At 42.4% G+C, this 20418-nt stretch overlaps 1 protein-coding gene across 3 annotated transcripts in view; it reads right to left on the bottom strand.

The window, feature by feature from the left end:
• LOC116942667 (phosphatase and actin regulator 1) overlaps positions 1 to 20418 on the bottom strand; it is a 103533-nt gene that overhangs the window by 57292 nt on the left and 25823 nt on the right. The window contains exon 1 of one of the 3 annotated variants that reach the window (XM_032954861.2): positions 15773 to 19063. The exons of the other annotated variants lie outside the window; for them this stretch is intronic. Within the exon in view, the coding sequence (XP_032810752.2) occupies positions 15773 to 15866 (94 nt within the window). The 5' untranslated portion in view covers positions 15867 to 19063. Of the gene's footprint in view, positions 1 to 15772; positions 19064 to 20418 lie in introns of those variants that run through there. 3 annotated transcript variants of the gene reach the window in all.

The raw sequence follows: 20418 nt of genomic DNA, 5'->3' as shown, positions 1-20418 counted from the left end.
GGCCGTGTGTTTTGGGTCATTGTCATGCTGGAATACCCATCCACGACCCATTTTCAATGCCCTGGCTGAGGGAAGGAGGTTCTCACCCAAGATTTGACGGTACATGGCCCCGTCCATCGTCCCTTTGATGCGGTGAAGAAAAACACCCCCAAAGCATAATGTTTCCACCTCCATGTTTGACGGTGGGGATGGTGTTCTTGGGGTCATAGGCAGCATTCCTCCTCCTCCAAACATGGCGAGTTGAGTTGATGCCAAAGAGCTCCATTTTGGTCTCATCTGACCACAACACTTTCACCCAGTTGTCCTCTGAATCATTCAGATGTTCATTGGCAAACTTCAGACGGGCATGTATATGTGCTTTCTTGAGCAGGGGGACCTTGCGGGCGCTGCAGGATTTCAATCCTTCACGGCGTAGTGTGTTACCAATTGTTTTCTTGGTGACTATGGTCCCAGCTGCCTTGAGATCATTGACAAGATCCTCCCGTGTAGTTCTGGGCTGATTCCTCACTGTTCACATGATCATTGCAACTCCACGAGGTGAGATCTTGCATGGAGCCCCAGGCCGAGGGAGATTGACAGTTCTTTTGTGGTTTAAAGCTTTCGTGACTGCAGTAATTCATATTCTTAGCTCTTTCGGTAAAGTCACGTTGAAGGGAAAAATAATAATATATATATAAAACAATAAAAATTCTCACGACGTTTCGACCATAACACAAACGGTCATCATCAGGTGTGAAAAACCAACGGCAAGAAACATTTGAAAGAAGTGGCGGTTTGCCTTTATTTATTTTTAAACGGAGTATTTATTTATTTATTTGAAAAAACCATTTGTGCCACGGGCAGCGATTTGGCAGTTTATTTAGAAGGACGAGTCCTTCTATGTTCTGAAAAGAGGAGGGGGGAGACGAAAAATGTATGTATGCTGTCTGAAAGCCACCGTAAGCGTGCACAATCAATTAAGACCTGAAATGGTTTATCAAATCCTTCCAATGATTGCTAAGCCACAATCCATCTTCTCGGTTGAAATTGTCTCTGTGCTTGTATATGTGGATAGCCTCATGAACGAATCTCTCATGGTAGCCAGATGGCTTACAAAGAACCAACAGTCTCGTCACACAAAACCAACAAAAATAATTTCTGATTCAAATGCATTAATTGATCAATCTAAACAGTTTTCGTTGAAACCTTCTGCTGCCAGGCCACCAAGATTATACGGCTTATCAAAAATACATAACACCCCTTCGTCCCATCGTCTCTACTATCAACTCCCCCACCTACAAACTGGCTCGTTTTTTGTCTGAAATCCTGCGTCCTTTCACTGGAAAAACCACCTCTGCGGTACAAAATTCTACTCACCTGGTATCGACAATTAAAGGTATTTCCCTGTCCCCAGACGACCTGCTTGTCAGTTTTGATGTAGTTTCCTTATTCACCAAAGTTCCTGTACCTGACACCATCGCAATCATTGAAGACTTGGTTCATCAAGGACTAAACACTGAGGTACCCCCCCTGGTGAGACACTGTTTAACCAATACATACTTCACTTGGAATGGAACTTTCTACAAACAAACTGAGGGCACCCCAATGGGCTCCCCCCTATCTCTGGTTATAGCTAACATTTTCATGGAGAAATTTGAGACTGACGCCATCCAGACTGCCACTCTGCGCCCAACCTTATGGAAGAGGTACGTGGATGACACTTTTGTCATATGGCCACATGGCCGGCCTGCTCTAGACCAATTCTTCAACCACATCAATTCCATTCACCCAGCCATTAGATTTACCATGGAAGTCGAAAAAGATGGCAAGCTACCTTTTTTGGATGTCCTAATAAAAAAGAGACCTGATGATTCAATGAGCCACTCTGTCTACAGGAAAGCTACCCATACGGATGCTTATCTCAAACCGGATTCCCACCACCATCCATCACAGAAGAATTCTCTCATCAAGACTCTGTACCATAGAGCCCAATGCATATCCGACCAGGAACACATAGGCAGTGAACTCAAGCACGTACACCAAGCTCTTAAGGCTAATGGTTACTCCGACTATACAATCCGCAAAGCTATCACTCAAACCATGAAGAAGGACCCTCTTGAGGAGCCTTTCAAAACCATCACTTTACCCTGCATTGCGGGGATCACAAAAAAGATCTCCAAAATCTTGAATAAACACAAGATCCAGGTCCGTTTCAACACATTACATAAAATCCATGATCTGGTTCCATCTGTAAAAGATGTGATTCCGAACATACAGTACCCTGGTGTCTACAAACTAAGTTGCCTCTGTGGTAGAAGTTACATTGGAGAAACCAAACACCATGTCTCGGACCGCATTCGTGAACACAAAGGAAACCTTAAACACGGTAGGACCAACACCTCGGCCGTGGCAGATCATTGTTATAATTCAGTAGGCTCACATGACATTGACTTCTCCAAGACAGAGGTTCTTTGTAAGCCATCTGGCTACCATGAGAGATTCGTTCATGAGGCTATCCACATATACAAGCACAGAGACAATTTCAACCGAGAAGATGGATTCTGGCTTAGCAATCATTGGAAGGATTTGATAAACCATTTCAGGTCTTAATTGATTGTTCACGCTTACGGTGGCTTTCAGACAACATACATTAATTTTTCGTCTCCCCCCTCCTCTTTTCAGAATATAGATGGACTCGTCCTTCTAAATAAACTGCCAAATCGCTGCCCGTGGCGCTAACGTTTTTTTTAAATAAATAAATGCACCTTTAAAAATAAATAAATGCAAACCGCCACTTCTTTCAAATGTTTCTTGCCATTGGTTTTTCACACCTGATGATGACCGTTTGTGTTATGGTCGAAACGTCGAGAATTTTTATTGTTTTATATATATTTTATTATTTTTCCCTTCAACGTGACTTTACCGAAAGAGCTAAGATTAGTTCTTTTGTGTTTCTTCCATTCGCGAATAATCGCACCAACTCTTGTCACCTTCTCACCAAGCTGCTTGGCAATGGTCTTGTAGCCCATTCCAGCCTTGTGTAGGTCTACAATCTTGTCCCTGACATCCTTGGAGAGCTCTTTGGTCTTGGCCATGGTGGAGAGTTTGGAATCTGATTGATTGATTGCTTCTGTGGACAGGTGTCTTTATACAGGTAACAAGCTGAGATTAGGAGCACTCCCTTTAAGAGAGTGCTCCTAATCTCAGCTCGTTACCTGTATAAAAGACACCTGGGAGCCAGAAATCTTTCTGATTGAGAGGGGATCAAATACTTATTTCCCTCATTAAAATGCAAATCAATTTATAACATTTTTGACATGCGTTTTTCTGGATTTTTTGTTGTTGTTATTCTGTCTCTCACTGTTCAAATAACCCTACCATTAAAATTATAGACTGATCATGTCTTTGTCAGTGGGCAAACGTACAAAACCAGCAGGGGATCAAATACTTTTTTCCCTCACTGTACCAAACAACGTACGTATACGCATGCACAGGCATACATACACACAACACGCGTAATGGAAGTGTATTCATATGAACACGTAAACAAAGGCCACACGAACACACGTACCCAACATACACACACATACGCTGAAACGAAAGCATACACTGATTACATTCCCAGACATCCCAGCAGACAAACAAGGACGATCGACTTCACACACAACAATTGTCAGAGCTGACATTAACTTATATTTACAACAGATACTCCTTATTCATATATCATTTGGGGCCAGTATTTCATGCAGTGACGTCCCCTCGTGCCTAAACCATGTTAGACTCCCCCGAATTATCCCGCTGCAGCTAATCTAGTGGCAAGACGACACACACACACACACGTACACGGACAAAACACTGCCTGCCACTTTCTGCACCAAGTTCTATGTTCCAAAGAATACACAAAAATGTGTAAAAAGGGCTCAGCCTCTATGCATTACACAAAAAAACACATCAGCAGTTTCTGAAGAAGTCTATTGTGGTGGTCCTCTTGTCTTACGTCACCATGAAAATAAATGTTAACATATGCTACCTGACTGAAAGGCAGACGTGGTAGAGGGATAGACAATTGTAGACTGTCTCCATCTTCATTAGGACCCATTAGTCAGCAATGTTCGCCGCTGTAAAGTCTGCCTCTGGGAACCACGCTTGTGGAGTCCCCACTTTCACAGTGGGGCCGATTAGCTTGGTGAGTGCCAACAGAAATCACATCTGCAAGTGACGAGAAGCACCGCCGATGGCCCAAATAAAGGCCTACAGATGTGTCTTGCTGCACAAATCAGTCCTTTGATCATCACCGTGCAGTTATGACACATGACCTTATCGTGGCAGCAACAAGGGCCAACAGCGTTGTGATGGCTTGGAGCCAACCCCATGGCAGTGTGAGAACAGAGCCAGTACCACCGAGATCCTGGCTTAGAATCCCGAGATCCCAAGAGGGATAAACCTTAATTTTTGAAAGTCTGTAATTAATTGACACCCTTTGTATAACTGGGTGCTAGCCTATTGATATTTTATTTTACGGCAGAAATTAACATTTTTTTAAATTTGGGCCGTGATCAAACAAACAACAGCCACAGGGTCTTTAAAGTTAACGTGAAATAACAGCACTTACGTAAATGATACATTTTAGAGTCGGTGTCTTAACCCATTATGACTGAGCTTGCGGTGTTCTCGCAATTGTTTATGGGGTTTTTTTTTATATAGGAAACATTCAAAAGCCATATATTTTTTACCTGCAACCTACATTCTGTACTACCTCAAATGGATACATCGGATAAACAGCAGGTTGGTGTCACAAACAGATAATGGATATTGCTCTAAATGGCAATTCAGGAATCATCTTTAGGTGATCCACCAACCTCGCTGAATAACCACAAACATCCCTTCTACATTGATCATTTGTAAAAAGAAGCAATAATCAGAGACCACCTAGAGAGTTTGGAATCAATTTGGAATCATTTGGAATAGATTTGTTGCTTTGCGGAGAGAGTGTTTGGCATTTTTAGGTCAGAGCGTATCATATTTCATCAAGAACAATATTTATTTTCTGCCACGCTCCAGGTACAATAACTCTGCGGAAGGTCATGTGCGATAAGGAGCGCCAATGATAAAATCCAATTGTTCCAGTTACATTGCGACTAGTGGTAAAAATAAACCCCCATCAAAATCAAAGATAAAATATTATCTAATTAAAGAGTAGCAAGCAAAAGCAACTAACTGGACATGAATTAACTCAACACATGAAACGGTTATACAATACAGGTTAACACACGTAACAAAAACGAGACTGAATGCAATATTGCGTCAATACCACAATACAAATGCTATACAAAGCCACATCAATAACTTTAGCTTCAAAGATATTCACACATATATCATTAATGGTAACACAATCTAGCCCAAACACTAGCAATACCACCACTTTAAACCATGACTTTGACCTTGGCTTTAGACTTAATTCTAATCATAGGCTTAAACAGAGCTCTAATGATTACATTATAGCACTAGCCATAGTCTTGATTCTAATATCAACTTTAGACCGAACCTCAGCTCTAACTATGGCCCCCAACCGTAGAGCTAATAAGAGTACTAACCATAACAATAACCCAAGGCCTAAACTCACTTTAGCCCTCATTACAGCACTATCCACAATCCTCTCCAATGTACCATGGAGTTGTACGGTATGATGTCAGGCAGCTCGCTCCACGTGCCGGAGATGCTCTCAGCACGTGGAGTGAAACATCGGGACCATCACACGAACAACAAAGCGGTACAGCCCGAGAACACACTGGAGAGCTAGCCAGCACAAATGTGAAAACCTACGCAGTAATATCCGTATTCCTTGGCTGCACAGGAATGGTTTAGATTGAGAATTGACGCTCGTGCCGTACAAAATCACCGACGTTCATGGCAAGGAGAAAAAAGGCACCGAACAGGCCATCATCGATCTGTGTCAAGATTTATTTAATTCGCAGCGTCGCGCTTTTCTCATTAAAATGCCTCCTGGCCGGGCAAAAAGGAGTGGAACATGCGTCACGGGGATAAGAGAGGCCACAGAGCAACATTTGCGAGCTCTGTGTCGCTCGAAATAATACACCACTCTTTCATTCATGCAATGCGGCATAACAATAAAAGACAGAAATATGTTTGTTATCCTATTACAATTCCACCTTCCTCCCTAAGGGGCTACCTTTTTTGCCGCTGTTATGCTCCTGCATAACGTCTCCAATCATTTTTGCGTTGTGTTCTCCAAATCCATTTCCCATTATTTCCCTAATCAAAGGGTTACATTCATTTCATAAATAATTTTGTGGGGGGAGCGGGAGTAAAACAGATATGATACAAATCCCAGGAATCAAACCATTATTTTTTTGTTGGAGAGGAGGATGTTCTAGATGTCAGTCACACTTTTTTTATTTTAACAAGAGCCCAGTACAGAGCGCCAGCGATAAAAAAAGAGGGAGTCACGGTAGATGTCAGTCACACTCAAAGAAGCAATTCACGCCCTTTGCAGTATGAAATAAGAGAAAGTTCCTGGACCAGATTCTATAACGGTGGAGATCACCAAACAAACGGGACATTTACTAAATGTTTACGAAGAAATGAAATTACCTCTATTGTGAGGACGCCCTCAATCATTTTTCTATCCAAAAAGGGAATTGACTTTGAATGATTCCAGACCCATTGGCCTCTATACTGCGCATAAATACATGGTTCACCAATGTTGTTGGGAATAGAATAGTGGGAAATTTAAAAGTCACCCAACCGCATGAGGAAGCTGGGTTTCGGACCATTTTTTTTCTCTAACCCACATACAAATTACTACTCAGATTCTGGAACAGACTAATGGGACAACTAATTCAATTGCCACTGCGTCAAGCCTTCGCACACTCTGAAAAGCAATTTGAAAGTGAAAATTGACGGATTAATCCAAGCTCTCTCAAAAACAAAGCCTAAATAAAATATATATTCATAAATAATTTAACAAAAAACTTGTTTTAATGGAACAACTAAACTAAGATTGCATGAAGAAAATAACAGAATACCTATTAGAACAGAGTTGGGCAAGGGTACGCTGTTATTGCCAGTATTCACAGAGACATTAGAAGATGTCTGAAAATTGGATTAAGTTGAGAAAATATTACCTATCTCAGATTTACTGATGACAACCACTGTAACGACTAATGGATAAGAACTACTTTACATGAACTGATGGAAGAACGCAATAATAAAAAAAAGCTGTACAGTTGAGCTCGGAAAAATATGAAGCAAACTAAAATCATGCGCTAAACAAATTAACAATATCTGTTCAGAGGAATACAACTAGAAAACGACATCGGACTTGGATCAACATTAGGATATTGGAAGGTGGATAAGAGTCGTTTGGAGTGATTTTGGAAACACTGCACAGAATAAAAGAAAACAACGTACCAACATACTTATAGAATGACATGTTTAAATAGTTGATTTAAAGCTTTCGTGACTGCAGGGATTCATATTCTTGGTTCTTTCGGTTCTTTCAGTGAGAATTTTATTGTTTTGTATTTTTATTATTTTATTGTTTCCCTTCTACGTGACTTTACCGAAAGAACCAGGAATATGTTTAAATAGTGTTGATTACTTCTGAAATAATGGATAAGAAACCTGGACATTGGAAAATAAACTGTTACAAGAGCTAAAAAGTTTACAAAACAGCACGAGGAGGTGCATGCTTGGAACTCCACTGGGACAGAAAAAAGAAGACATGGATTGGAGAACATCGCAAGTTAGAGGCATCATTTTAACTGTAAAGAAGAGCAAGTGGGCTTTGGCGGGATATGTTCGTTAAAGGGATGACGGCCAGTAGTCGAGACGTAGCACAGTGTGGCAGCCAATGGAGGGAACAAGCCCAACATAATGGCAATTGCGGAGCAATGAAATCAGCTGTGCTTGGGCCACAAGGATTGTTACGTCACAAGATCGTGAGAGAATTCAATGTGTATACATCATACTTACGACGAATAAAAAAAAACGCATATGAGCTGCAACACTGATATAATTATCAAAATGTGAAAATAATACGACTACGTGTATTCAACATCCACTTACATTGGCACACACACCTTAGTAATTCCCCTAACAAAAAAGATCTTGTGGCTGTGAGAATCGAACCATGAACCCTGTACAAACCCTCAATGGCATGGGAACTGAACGACCGCTAGGCTACGAGAAACCCAACGTATCGATTAGCACGGTAGGCTACGTACGGTGCAAAAGAAGTGCAACGTACGTACATACGTACGTGCAAAACAAGAGTTGCATCATATCTCAAATAACAGTGCTAACTGTACACTCTTCATGCATGAAGAAGAGAGAAATTACTGATATAAAGATTATTTAAAAGACAAGCTACCTCGGTGACTCCAGAGCTAAAGCGTTAGCTCAATTAAAATTCATTTTAAAAAAACTATTTTTGCTGCTTTTTTTCTCTCCCCATGGTAGCGTGGATTATTCTCCGGGTCCTCCAGTTTAGCCTCCACATTTAAAAACATGCATTTAGATTATTTTGTGACTGTGAATTTCGATGTGTGATGATATAAGCCACTTCGATGAGCTGTCATGTGTGGCCAGTGAAAAAGAGCGAAAAGCTCAGAGGGCTGTATCCGATGGTAAATAAACAATTGGTTATGAAAATGAAAACAATAGAATCGGTTAGAGCATTGGTATTGCATAACATAGTAAAGATCAAGCTCAAAAGCACAATAAAATACTCATAAGCATATCAACAGAATAGCAATAATATACTCACAGAATATATCAGAAAATGCTTTGGTAATTTTACAGATCTTTGTTGGTTTGCAGTGCATTATGTGTGTGTGAGCCAGTCTACGTGGGGGTTAGCGCGCTGTGCTACGAACCCAGCGGCCCGAGTTCGATTCCTGCTCACTGCCAACATCGGTGACGATTATCTGAGCATGTTCTGGGCCTCCCCAAAGGTCGACTCAGTCTCAAATGAGTACCTGGTGCAGTGTCTAAACATTGCCACTCGGGATACAAAGGCGGCCGGGCATAGTGTTGGCCACCCAGCCCCTCGTGTGCCGTGCCGGCCTTCAGAGGTGCTCGCTTACAGCACTTGCCCCAACAATCTGCTAAGGTTATTACGGGGGATCTATGTCTACGTGGGAGAGCATGTGCGCACGTGCTAAAAGCACCGGTGTTTTTGTAAGCAAAGCAAACGGTGAATAATTTACGTGGAAATATTTTTAAAAACTTTACTATGTTAGGCCACAATCAAGAAAGTATGACCTCGCGTTCAGTGCCCTTTATTGCTTCACGTAAATGTGCAATGACACAAAACCGTGAGTCGTTAGCACGATTAGAGACGCTCACATTACATGCGCCCCGGCTGTCTGCAACGTGCGGCAACACAACACGAACCACGGACGCCAAATTGAAAAGGACTTCACTGAGAATGTAAAAGGGTCACTTTGTGTAACTGTGTTACCTGGTTTCCTACTGCATACATCACCCACATTGCTTTCCACAATCCATGTCGGGACATTTCAAAAGTACACATTAAGAAACAGACATAATCTGTACTCTTTGGTTCTATTGGGTAAAGTCACATAGGTGAAAATAAAATAACAAACAATCACGACGTTTCGGCCACAACACAAGCGGCCTTCATCAGGTGAAGGGACGAGACTGTCTGGAGGACAGCGCTGGAGTGGGAGAAGCCACGCTTAGATCACGACCTTTAAGCTGTGTGAGAAGAAAAACACCAAGCCCCTTGACAAAGGAATTAGCATATAATTTAGCATTGAAATGGCTCATTGAAATAGCTAAGTTAAAGTATACACATCCGCAGAGGTACCCCTTGACAAAGGAATTAGCATAGAATTTAGCATTGAAATAGCTGAGTGATTAGCTTGTAACTGGTCACAGAAATAGCTATGTTAAAGTTAGAGCATATACATTCACCGAGGCACCTAGTACTCATCAAACAGGAGAATTAAGCGAAACACAACCACGCTCAGACAGCGGACCTTTAAACTGGCTTCTCCCACTCCAGCGCTGTCCTCCAGACAGTCTCGTCCCTTCACCTGATGAAGGCCGCTTGTGTTGTGGCCGAAACGTCGTGATTTTTTGTTATTTTATTTTCACCTACGTGACTTTACCCAATAGAACCAAAGAGTATGGATCCTAGCAGTCACGAAAGCTTTAAATCTAGAATAGACATAATCTGGTCTATATCAGGAACAAATTTGTAACCAGAATAATGAGATACTGTGGAAATTTAGCTCATTAGGACTCCCAATTGAGCGTGAAAATGTTAACATTGCCAACGTACCCGCAGGGGTAAGCGATTAACCAAGTGGGTCACGATATTACGAAGCGTCGTGGAGTTCCGTGCTCTTATCACGGATGATGGAAATTAGTCGTAAGATGGGACCGAAGAAGATAATCAACCTTTACTGCCATGGAGCAGAGCCCATAAACTCTGTTCCAATTTGGCAGAGATTTTAGCAAGCATGCGTGCTTGTGTGTACGTGGGATATTATAACAAAGGCTAGAAGCCGAGTGTTCAGTGTACTTTCCACAGAACCAGTTTGCAGAGTCCGCAGATCAATTTCAGCAGCCAACATGTCGTTTTCTCAGTAAATTACCATAACGCATGCTGCACTGTAAGGTGAAATCAAAGATCCTGTGACCTATTTTTGCCAGAGTAAGCCACTGTGTTGCCATACATAACCCAGATACATTTTAAAAATTAGATGCAAATGGATGTACGTGTACATCCGTGTTGTCAATCCACTGCTGGATGAGGGCCTCCCCTTGCCATGTCAGTTAAAGGGGCTTTGTTTCACCATACTTCAACATGCTGGTCAGTGCGCGTTGATATATCGGAAAAGATTGTATGTGTGTACTCATTTAATGCCAATAATACATCTCAACTGGGTAGGTTAAATGAAACGATGCATTACATTGTACTCTTTTCTTGGCATAAAGATATCATGTCTTGTATCATTTTATCACTGAATGAGCTAAAAATAGAACCCATGCAATGATCAAAATATGTTTTTTCTTCACTTTGCATTAAAAAACGTTCCTCTCCTTGTGATTGGGTCACCTTGCGTCAATATCTCATGGCCCCTCAAAGATGTTTCTCCACAAGCTCACATCCATATCACATTATCGAGTCACACAAGCACGCACACAAATATTTAACAAAGACCACCCATATAGTCTAAACAGACTGTTGGGGCACGTGCTGTTAGTAAGCACATGCCGGCACGTCACACAAGGCGGTGGGTGGTCAACACTACGCCCAGCCGCCTTTGTTTCCTTTGTGGCGATGTTTACACACCGCACGAGGCATTAATTTGAGGCCGAGTCTACCTCGGGGAGGGCCCAGTTCAGAAAATTGTCACTGGTGTTTGCCATGAGAGGGAATCGAACTCGGGTTGCGAGGTTCCGCTCCCCATACACGCGAATAGACACGCACGCACACAAGGGAAATCTTAATAGCTCCGGCCTCCATTAAAGATTCGATTTGGAAAACTAAAGTGGTACATTATTTTTACCTTAAAAAGCACATGGCGGACAATGTGACTCGCCTAAAAAAATCATTTATTTTAGCTTTGCTGGCAGGCATGGTATACACAAACCTGCGACTGACAAAAATATATATTTTCAAGAGAACAGCACACTTTTTAGAAATTGGCGTTTTCTGAGCGTTATCAAAATACACTTCAATTGGTCTCGAAGGCAAGCAGATTGCTTCATGAAGTGCAGAGGCATGTGGTGAATGTTTTTTTTATGGAATGACAACACGTGTCTGTCTAGAGAGGAAGTATTCCTGTCTGATTATAAATCGAGCATGTAACAAGCAGAATAACATGAGGATGGAAACAATGTGATATTTGAAATCGTAATTTTACGATCATGTATGAGCACATTTGGAATGAATTGTGAGTAAGAGAGCTCGGAAACAAAACCTAAATCAATGAACAGGATACAAGAATAAGTGGGGTGGCAAAAAATCGATTTTTTTTTTGGTCAATTTATATTACGTGCTGGCGGACGTATTTATAGGTCTAAAACTACAGCTTCAACATGCCAAACAGTAGAACATTTTATACGCAACATCCAGTGCAGGAACCCGCTTTAACTTTTAACATTCGTATATTATTCACAGCTCCATCTGACTGTCCATCATACATTTCATGAAAATGTCGTGCATGTATTTATGTACATACATATAGATGTACACCATTTTTACACTGATAACATTATCTTATTTTATTTACATAATTACTATGCTTAGTTATTAAAAAAAAAACCATTGTGGTGTTTACGGCTGAGAGACAGGGTTGGTGGATCAAGCTGAGATCACGTTCACGGTTACCGATTAGTGGGGCAAAGTGCTTCTAAGAGGAAGTACAGCAAGTAGTCACATGTTCAGTCTTGCCTCGTTATTCACGAACTTGCCATCCGCGATTTTGGCTATCCGCAAATCGCATCTGGAAGTCAACAAAACTGCATCGAGAAATAAAGTGATGTGATAAAGTGATGAGATAAATTGATGAGATGAAGTTATGAGAGAGATAGAGAGATAACTTCTCTAAGCTTTCGAAGCATCTGCAGACATTGCGTGTACGATATTTGTAGGCCAATATTATCCACGAAATTTTCTATGCACGAGCATCTCTGGAACGTATCCCTCATGCATAACGAGGCAACACTGTACTCGGTGTATACTTTGAGTCAAGTGTAAGAACGCAGATCTTCAGTGTTCAACTCTTACACGAGAGGACGTTTTCTTCGGGCACTCTAGATTCCTCGCACGTGCAAAGAGACTCAAAAACGAATCGGTCAAAGAACCCAAACTGGTCGTGTATTAAAGCGCAATCAGGCTCACTGAGGCTTTGCTGCAATAATAAATAATAAAAATAATCGCAATGGTAAATCACGCAATTGTGCGAGTCATTTTGGCGTGTGTTGAAGATCAGCGGGCACAAGAAATGACTCTGTCGCATGCTTTGCCTCTCAGATGGCGGAGCCCTGCCACACGCTGCAATAAAGGCACGGGAAGAGGGCACATGAAACAGGCCGGAGGATCAAAGCACAAATGTCAGCTGATCACAGAGGGTGTCAAGTGCTCCGGACCTGCGCTGCGGACCACGGCAGCTGGGTTATTCGGGCCAAGGTCTCCTATTTACTTACTGCGAAAGCTCTTAAGAGATTCATTATTTATTCATAAACGACCGCACAAGTTTATGTTTCCTTCGGTGTTATTTAAGTCAATAGAGACTGAATCTGTAGGCGGAGAGAGGTCGGGTAGCCCAGTGGTCCGTGTGCTCATCACCAAGGCAGATTGTGCAGAGTACATGGTTACAGCCTCCATTAGGGATTCGTTTTGGAAAACAAAAGTGGAACATGATTTAGAGCGGCAAAGACATTTATCTAGTACTAAACACGGATGTTAAAGGACCCTGTGTCAATTTACATTATTAAATTGAGTCGGGATGGATTGGGAGCCGGTCAAGGGATGGAAGGTTTGGTTTAATGTGGTCTTCAGGAGGGCTGAGGTGATTCACAAGTGTGGCATTGTAGTGTTCAACAAAAGGATTGTTGTCCACAAAACCAGAAACAAGAGACAGACTACAGGAGCAGAGGAGACAGATGTCTGGTCGGGGGTTAAGAGGTTTTGGAACGTGGAACCAGGAGGCCTATAGACAACGAATGAGACATTTGTGAGGCGGTGGTCACTAAATGGACGGGTGAAATGATGGGTGTGAGCGAGGGACTTGGTGTTGAAGATGACAAGGTTGGAGAGCATAACCATGGGAACGAAGGTTAGGCGAGATTAACTGGACGTCGGATGAGATGGATCTAGATTGATCTAAGGCATTGATGTTGATGTCACCAGTAATGTCGATGTAAGATCATAAAAGTCGTACATGGTTTGGCTTTGGTGGACAGTAGATGACAAGAGTTTGACGTTTGAGGGAGGGATTGGAAGAAATGCTCAAAAGAGGTGAAATTTGAGGATCTTACGACACAAATATCACAAGTCAGGTTTAGAGTTGACAGCAACCCTTCCACCCCTGCCATGTGCATGCACACGCGTGTCGAGTCGATAACCAGTAGAGTGATTAAAGTTTAGAGGGGGGTGTGAGACAAGAGGATGTTATTGATACCTTCCAACAGAAGATACATTTATTTAGAAGCATGATTAAGGATATGTTCACATGTTGGAGGTGGGCCAACTAAACCTTACAAATTACATCATCTTGGTGGAGCTAAATGAAATAACGGCATAGGCAGAGCGATCCACTTTGATCGAATAAATGTGAATCACACCCCGGGGACATTTTGCAAGCGAGATATGACGTAACTCTGTGCAGAAAAAAGGTACAAATTCAGCACTGAACAAAGGCAATCCATTTGAAGCGACACTGATTCTGAAAGAGTTTTGCTCAGAACCCACTTGAAGACATTTACAACATGGGTATATTTTGTGGCGAGCGATAGCGTACATTTAGCAATAAAACCTCGTTTTGAATGCCAATGTAGCTGTACCATGTGGTTCTGAGATAGGCACCCACGCTTCAACAGCCCATATCTATTATTTAAGGACCTAATCTGTGTATTTGTCCAGAGAACTGTTCATTGACAGCTCCCTTCATTTCAATGAATAAGGTGGCATTTGAAACAATACAAGTCAATCAGCAAACAACGTTGAAATTATGAAATTTAATTCAGCTTAGACACGATCGTTCAGCTTTTTTGGGCCATCTATGCTGCTTATCTATTCTAGAACATGAAGCGAACTGCTATTTAAAATTATATATCGGATAGGTGTTTGGCGTTGGGGGATGTATGTGTACAGGGTGTATGGGTGGAGCTCACGGTGTGAGTCGTGGGTGATGAAATACCCACTGCAGTAGTTGCGTGATATTGTTTTTAATACATGACTAAGCTGCATTACAAGGATGGCGTGAAACTCATGGAATTGTAAATGAAGCTGAAAAATAAACATGTAAAACTAGCTGTTAACTGGAAAAATGAAACCATTTACATACAGCACATGCTACCACACATTGAAAAGTCAAAATAAGCAAATGTAATTGTAATTTAAATTTTAAAAAGTAATTGTCCTGCTGTCCACATTGGCGGAGACTACCAAAATTAACAAAAAACCATCACGTGGGTTCTCTAAATATTCTGATACAGAATAATCGGTTCCGATCATATTTTCACACGTTCAGAATCTAACACAAACCATCACGTTGTGGCATATGAACTGAGCTCATAGGAACGGCTAAAAGCGCAAATGGGCCACCTCACACTCATCGACAAATAAATGTGAAATCTCAATGCCTCCACACACCAGCGTGTGTAATGGCAATAAGAGGTCATTCTCTCAAACTCAGCCTTAATAAAGAGCCACCGACCTCAAAAATTGTGCTAACTTGATAGATGTTTTTAATTTATTTCACAAGTAGGCTTCGACAGATTTTTTTTTCTTCAGATAAACAATGTGAAACGTGCACGAAATAAGGATGAGACGAATGAACGGTGCATCAACATTTTTTTTGTCCCTTCTCTTTTTAGCCCAACGTCTAAACGCGAATCGGCCCTCTAATAAAACAGAAGCCATAACGAACCTCAACTCTGGGGGGGGCCCATTCTCGCTCAAACAAATACATAACCGACATTTACAACAACAAAACCCACACACACACACAATCGACATAATCGAGGAGGAGGAAGAAGAAGCGTGCGGGGCAGCGTTACTACTACGTACGTGTGGTGGACCGTCCCAGCGACGTCGGAATTCGCGACCTCCTCTCGGCCGTCGACGGCTGGGCAGGAGGCGCGCCGCTCCGCGCCTGCTGCATTCCGATTCCCTCCCTCACCTCGCAAGGCAGTGCCGGGGATTTATTTTATATTTTCTTTAAACATCCTCCCGCTCTCCTTGATGATTCTTCTTCTACTTTCTTTATTTTTCTTGCTGCGTCCTGCACCACCACCAACACCACCCGTCCCCTCACCCATCCACTCACCCACCCACCCCGGCAAAAGGCCGATTTTTCCACTTGGGTTAGATTGGCGATATCGAAACCCGCGCCGGCTGGCGTTTCTCCGCTCCTGCCGCTTGCTCCTGGCAATAGTTTAGATTTTTATTTTTGTACAAAAACATTCCCGTGTTTCCTTTTGACTCCGTCTCACTATAAAAAGCTCTCGCGCACTGTATTGCGTGCGGAGTGGGCAGCTCCTCCAGCCTTCTCTGACCTGCAGTGCATACAAATGATGGTGACTGCACGTGACGTTAGTCCTCCCTTATATATTTAATCCTAAAGGGAATGAGATTATGCTGCTGCTGCTGCATGACAGCTGCTTTGGCACATGTGCTTCACACACCGGGAACACAAAAGGCAACGGTGAACTGTGACCCGTAACAGGACGTTACGTCACTCAATCAGCAATAAAATATACTGCACTCATCATAATTTTATGTAAACATTTTATTACCCCTTTAAAGTGTGCTTTCAGATGTTTTGAGTAAATGTCCTCCTTTCACGTAAATAAGAACACTTTAGCTAAACATTATCAACGTTCCAACACTGGCTATTTATTTTGGGCAATCGCTACTCTTGAGAACAACCTAAGAATTGTAGAATGTTTTGTTCATAGATGTGTTTTTTTGTTAATTGCGTAGTTTCGCAACATCACTCTGCCTTCTGAATTGCCTTTGTGTTGCATAATCTGATTATACGAACTGGCAAAAATGTGTAATTTGCGAGCGAAAGCTGAAATGTGTATCATAATCTGAAATCCATATTTTTAAAAGTGCACCACAAAAATTCCATTAAAAAAATATCGGATACATCCCTCATACAGCACCCATATCTCCTTGACAAAACGGCTATTTCCTCTCAATTGGCTCTCCAATATATGCTAATAAAGGTTATTGAGCAAGAGGGGGGTCTCGTGTCACTGGGTTCTCATAGAGCAGCAAATTGAATAAAATTGTATTTCATTAAGCTCATCACTTGCCTGTAAGTAAAAGGAACGATGGGTTTAACACCCTGCAATTACTGCCACTCAGTATCACTTCATTTATAAAGCCCCAGAAGAGAGAGTTTTGATTTTCAGAAAACTTTTTTGGAAAACTCATGGAGGTGACACTCGGGGTACCTATGACACTAACACAGAGTGATGGGCTGATTGGCCTTGCCGTCAACATGCTTGAAACTGGGTCAGGAATATGAAAGTTATGTTGCTGCCACAAACGTCAAAAATATTTGTTTTGTGTCTTTTCTCTGAACCTGTATGCTCTGTCTGTTACATATCTACACTTATAATTAGCATCAGCCATGACCAATCTCCTGGTGGATGAAGGCATCCCCCGGTGAGTGATATTGGAACTGGCCCTAGGCACCCCCTTCACCAACCCACAATGACCATCGTGGTGAAGTATGACCAAACAACCCCCATGACGATATGGTGGAGAGGTCTTCACCCAGCAGTGGCTGACAAAGGGCTGTAAATGATTCATCTACAAATGTTTCCCATACTGTATATAGGCAGACACTGAAATTTTTAATTAATTTGGGCAATATAATGGCTTGTCTATTGTGTAAATAGACCCATAAACAGACTAAAACAAATTGTCTTCCAGACTTAAAGAGTCCAGAATGCACGCTATGCACTTGAATACACCAATGACTAACTCTTATTAGACAAAGCAAATTAAACATTTATCACGCAATGGCCATTTTTGGCACAAAGATGATGCACTAAGTATCTCTCCCTCCATGCCCCAATTAATTAAATTACTTGTTTTACCCCCAAAATCTTGCGTGCCATTTGCAGCATCCCATGATACCGCCACGCCAAGAAAAAAAAGGTCATCTCCACGGTAACCGCTCATCCCACAAGATGAGCTCCAGTGTGCCTGGCAGGCGGCTGTGTTATCGTGGCTGGACTGAGTGCCAGGGCAAGGGTCGAACTGAAACCACAGCTATGAAGTGGCACGGGCAGGGCCTTCCATAGAGGGGATGCGGGGCCTGGGACAAATCCCACTGTGTTGGGCCTCCCGATGCATTCAAACTCACCCCGAAGTATCACGTCTGACACTGTGGCGTCAAAGGGCAGGGCCTCCCCCCTGCCCACCCCCCAGCTCCCCAAAGTGCGGGGCCCGGGGCGGTCACCCCGATTCGCTGTCCCCCCTAGGGACGTCTTTGGGCACGGGTCATCTTGCCGTTTTGTTTGTAGCAGCAAGACGAAGACACGTGCGTGGGGAATGTGATGTGTACTCTATACTACGTGGCGATACTGCCGCAGTGGAATGGTTTTGCGCACAGGACTTGAAAACCCAGAGGGTCAGTGGCTCGATTCAATCTCCCTAGTGGCACAGCATAAGCCGGGTGCGACACAGCTAGTCGACTGGTAGGTTGTGTGTGGTGGGGTAAATTGTGGGTAATCCCACCTCTTGTAAGATGTCTCGTCAGTGTGGAAGAGTTGTACCCCGTTAGTGGATCTCTCCGAGAGCTCCCTCGAGTGGTAAGACCCTTCTGCTTGCCGTGGAATGAACAATTAATCGCGAGGTTGCACATTTAGTGTTTTTTTTATTGTATGCTACGTGTGTGATGTGAGGTATCAATTTATCGATTCAAATCTATTCTTATGCTCATGATGCACACGCTTAACATTGTGCATGTAAGATTAAAGTATATCTATTATGCAAACCATGCAGAATGTATATAATAATCTTATATTTCGGCACACGGAGGTAACACAACTGTACAAACAAGATAAAAGAAAAATTATATGAGGTTGTCAAGACGAGACATTAAAAATGTAGTTCACCACTTCAATCGTGACCCCGAATCATGCTAATTACTTGGGGGGTGGGTGATTCGATGCATGCCTACTGTATCCGTCTATTTGATTAAACATTAGGGTTGACTGCAGCGGTGTGTATTTTAGCTTAGCGTTATGTTCCATGCTTTCAACTTGTTTAAGTAAAAGGCAACTTACAAACCCTCCTGCCCACTTTGCGACATATTTTCCGAACCACCTACCAACCCCATCTACCTCCCTACCCTCCTCCACCTTCCCACGAATTAACCTACCTACCAACCTTTAAAATGATCTAAAAACCTATAGATCCACATACCTAGCAACAAACTTTTAATTCCATAACATCAGACATATTCACCTATCTACCCTTCCATCTGAATACATACCCTGTGTTATACCTACCCACCCACTCTTTTAATTACCTAGTAACCTAACTATTCACCTGCCCACCTTTATACCTACCTACGTACACTGCATTATACCTACCCACATATCCCTCTAATTATCTCAAAACCTACCTAATCACCTACCCACCTTAATACCCACCCACCTTTCTCCCGCAGCTCCGATTAGAAGGGTTGGCTATGTACGGTGCGAAAGAATTTAAACATACATACGCCCCTCTAATTATCTAATAATCAACCTATTCACCTACCAACCCTTCTCCCTACCGACTTACAAAACCCTCAATTATACCTCCCAACCCACCCCTCCAATTACTGTTCCTAACAACCTACCGACCCCATTAACCACCTTTCTACCCACCTTTCTACCCACCTTTCTCCCCACCCTTCTACCTACCTGCCAACCTACCCAAACACACCTGAAAATGTAATAATAATATTAAATTCAATTCAAGATTTGAAGCTTTCGTGACTGCAAGGATCCATACTCTTTGGTTCTATTCGGTAAAGTCACATAGGTAAAAAATAAAACAACACAAATCACGACGTTTCGGCCACAACACAAGTGGCCTTCTTCAGGTGAAGGAACAGAACTGTCGGGACGACAGCACTTCAATGACCGCTGCTAAGATTCGCAGCGTCTTTTAAGCTCGGTGGGAGGAGCAGGACGCCTTGACAAAGGAGTTTACATATCAAAAATAGCTGTGTTAAAGTGTTGAAGCAGCAGGGTGGTGTTACAGTCAGAAAATTAGCTGGGGGATTAGCATATTTTTGTGTAGAGGGTGCGGAGGATGGGTCACTGTGTGTGTGCAATAGAAACGGAAAAAATTAAAGATCGGCAAGAATGTGCTGTCAGGGGAGAGTAGAAGGAATATGCTTGGTATACCATTACTTGAAATTGCTGTTAGAAATTAGTTGCATATTCCTTCCGAACTTTCTATTAAACCCTTTTTTCTACTCTCCCCTGACAGCACATTCTTGCCAATCTTTAATTTTTTCCGTTTCTATTGCACACACACAGTGACCCATCCTGCGCACCGTCTACACAAAAACATGCTAATCCCCCAGCTAATTTTCTGACTTTAACACCCTGCTGCTTCAACACTTTAACACAGCTATTTTTGATATGTAAACTCCTTTGTCAAGGCGCCCTGCTCCTCCCACCGAGCTTAAAAGACGC

This window comes from Petromyzon marinus, chromosome 15, assembly GCF_048934315.1.
Source record: "Petromyzon marinus isolate PM22_M1 ecotype Great Lakes invasive population chromosome 15, UKy_Petmar_22M1.pri1.0, whole genome shotgun sequence".
NCBI lineage: Eukaryota > Metazoa > Chordata > Hyperoartia > Petromyzontiformes > Petromyzontidae > Petromyzon > Petromyzon marinus.
This window is presented reverse-complemented; position numbering and strand designations above follow the sequence as displayed.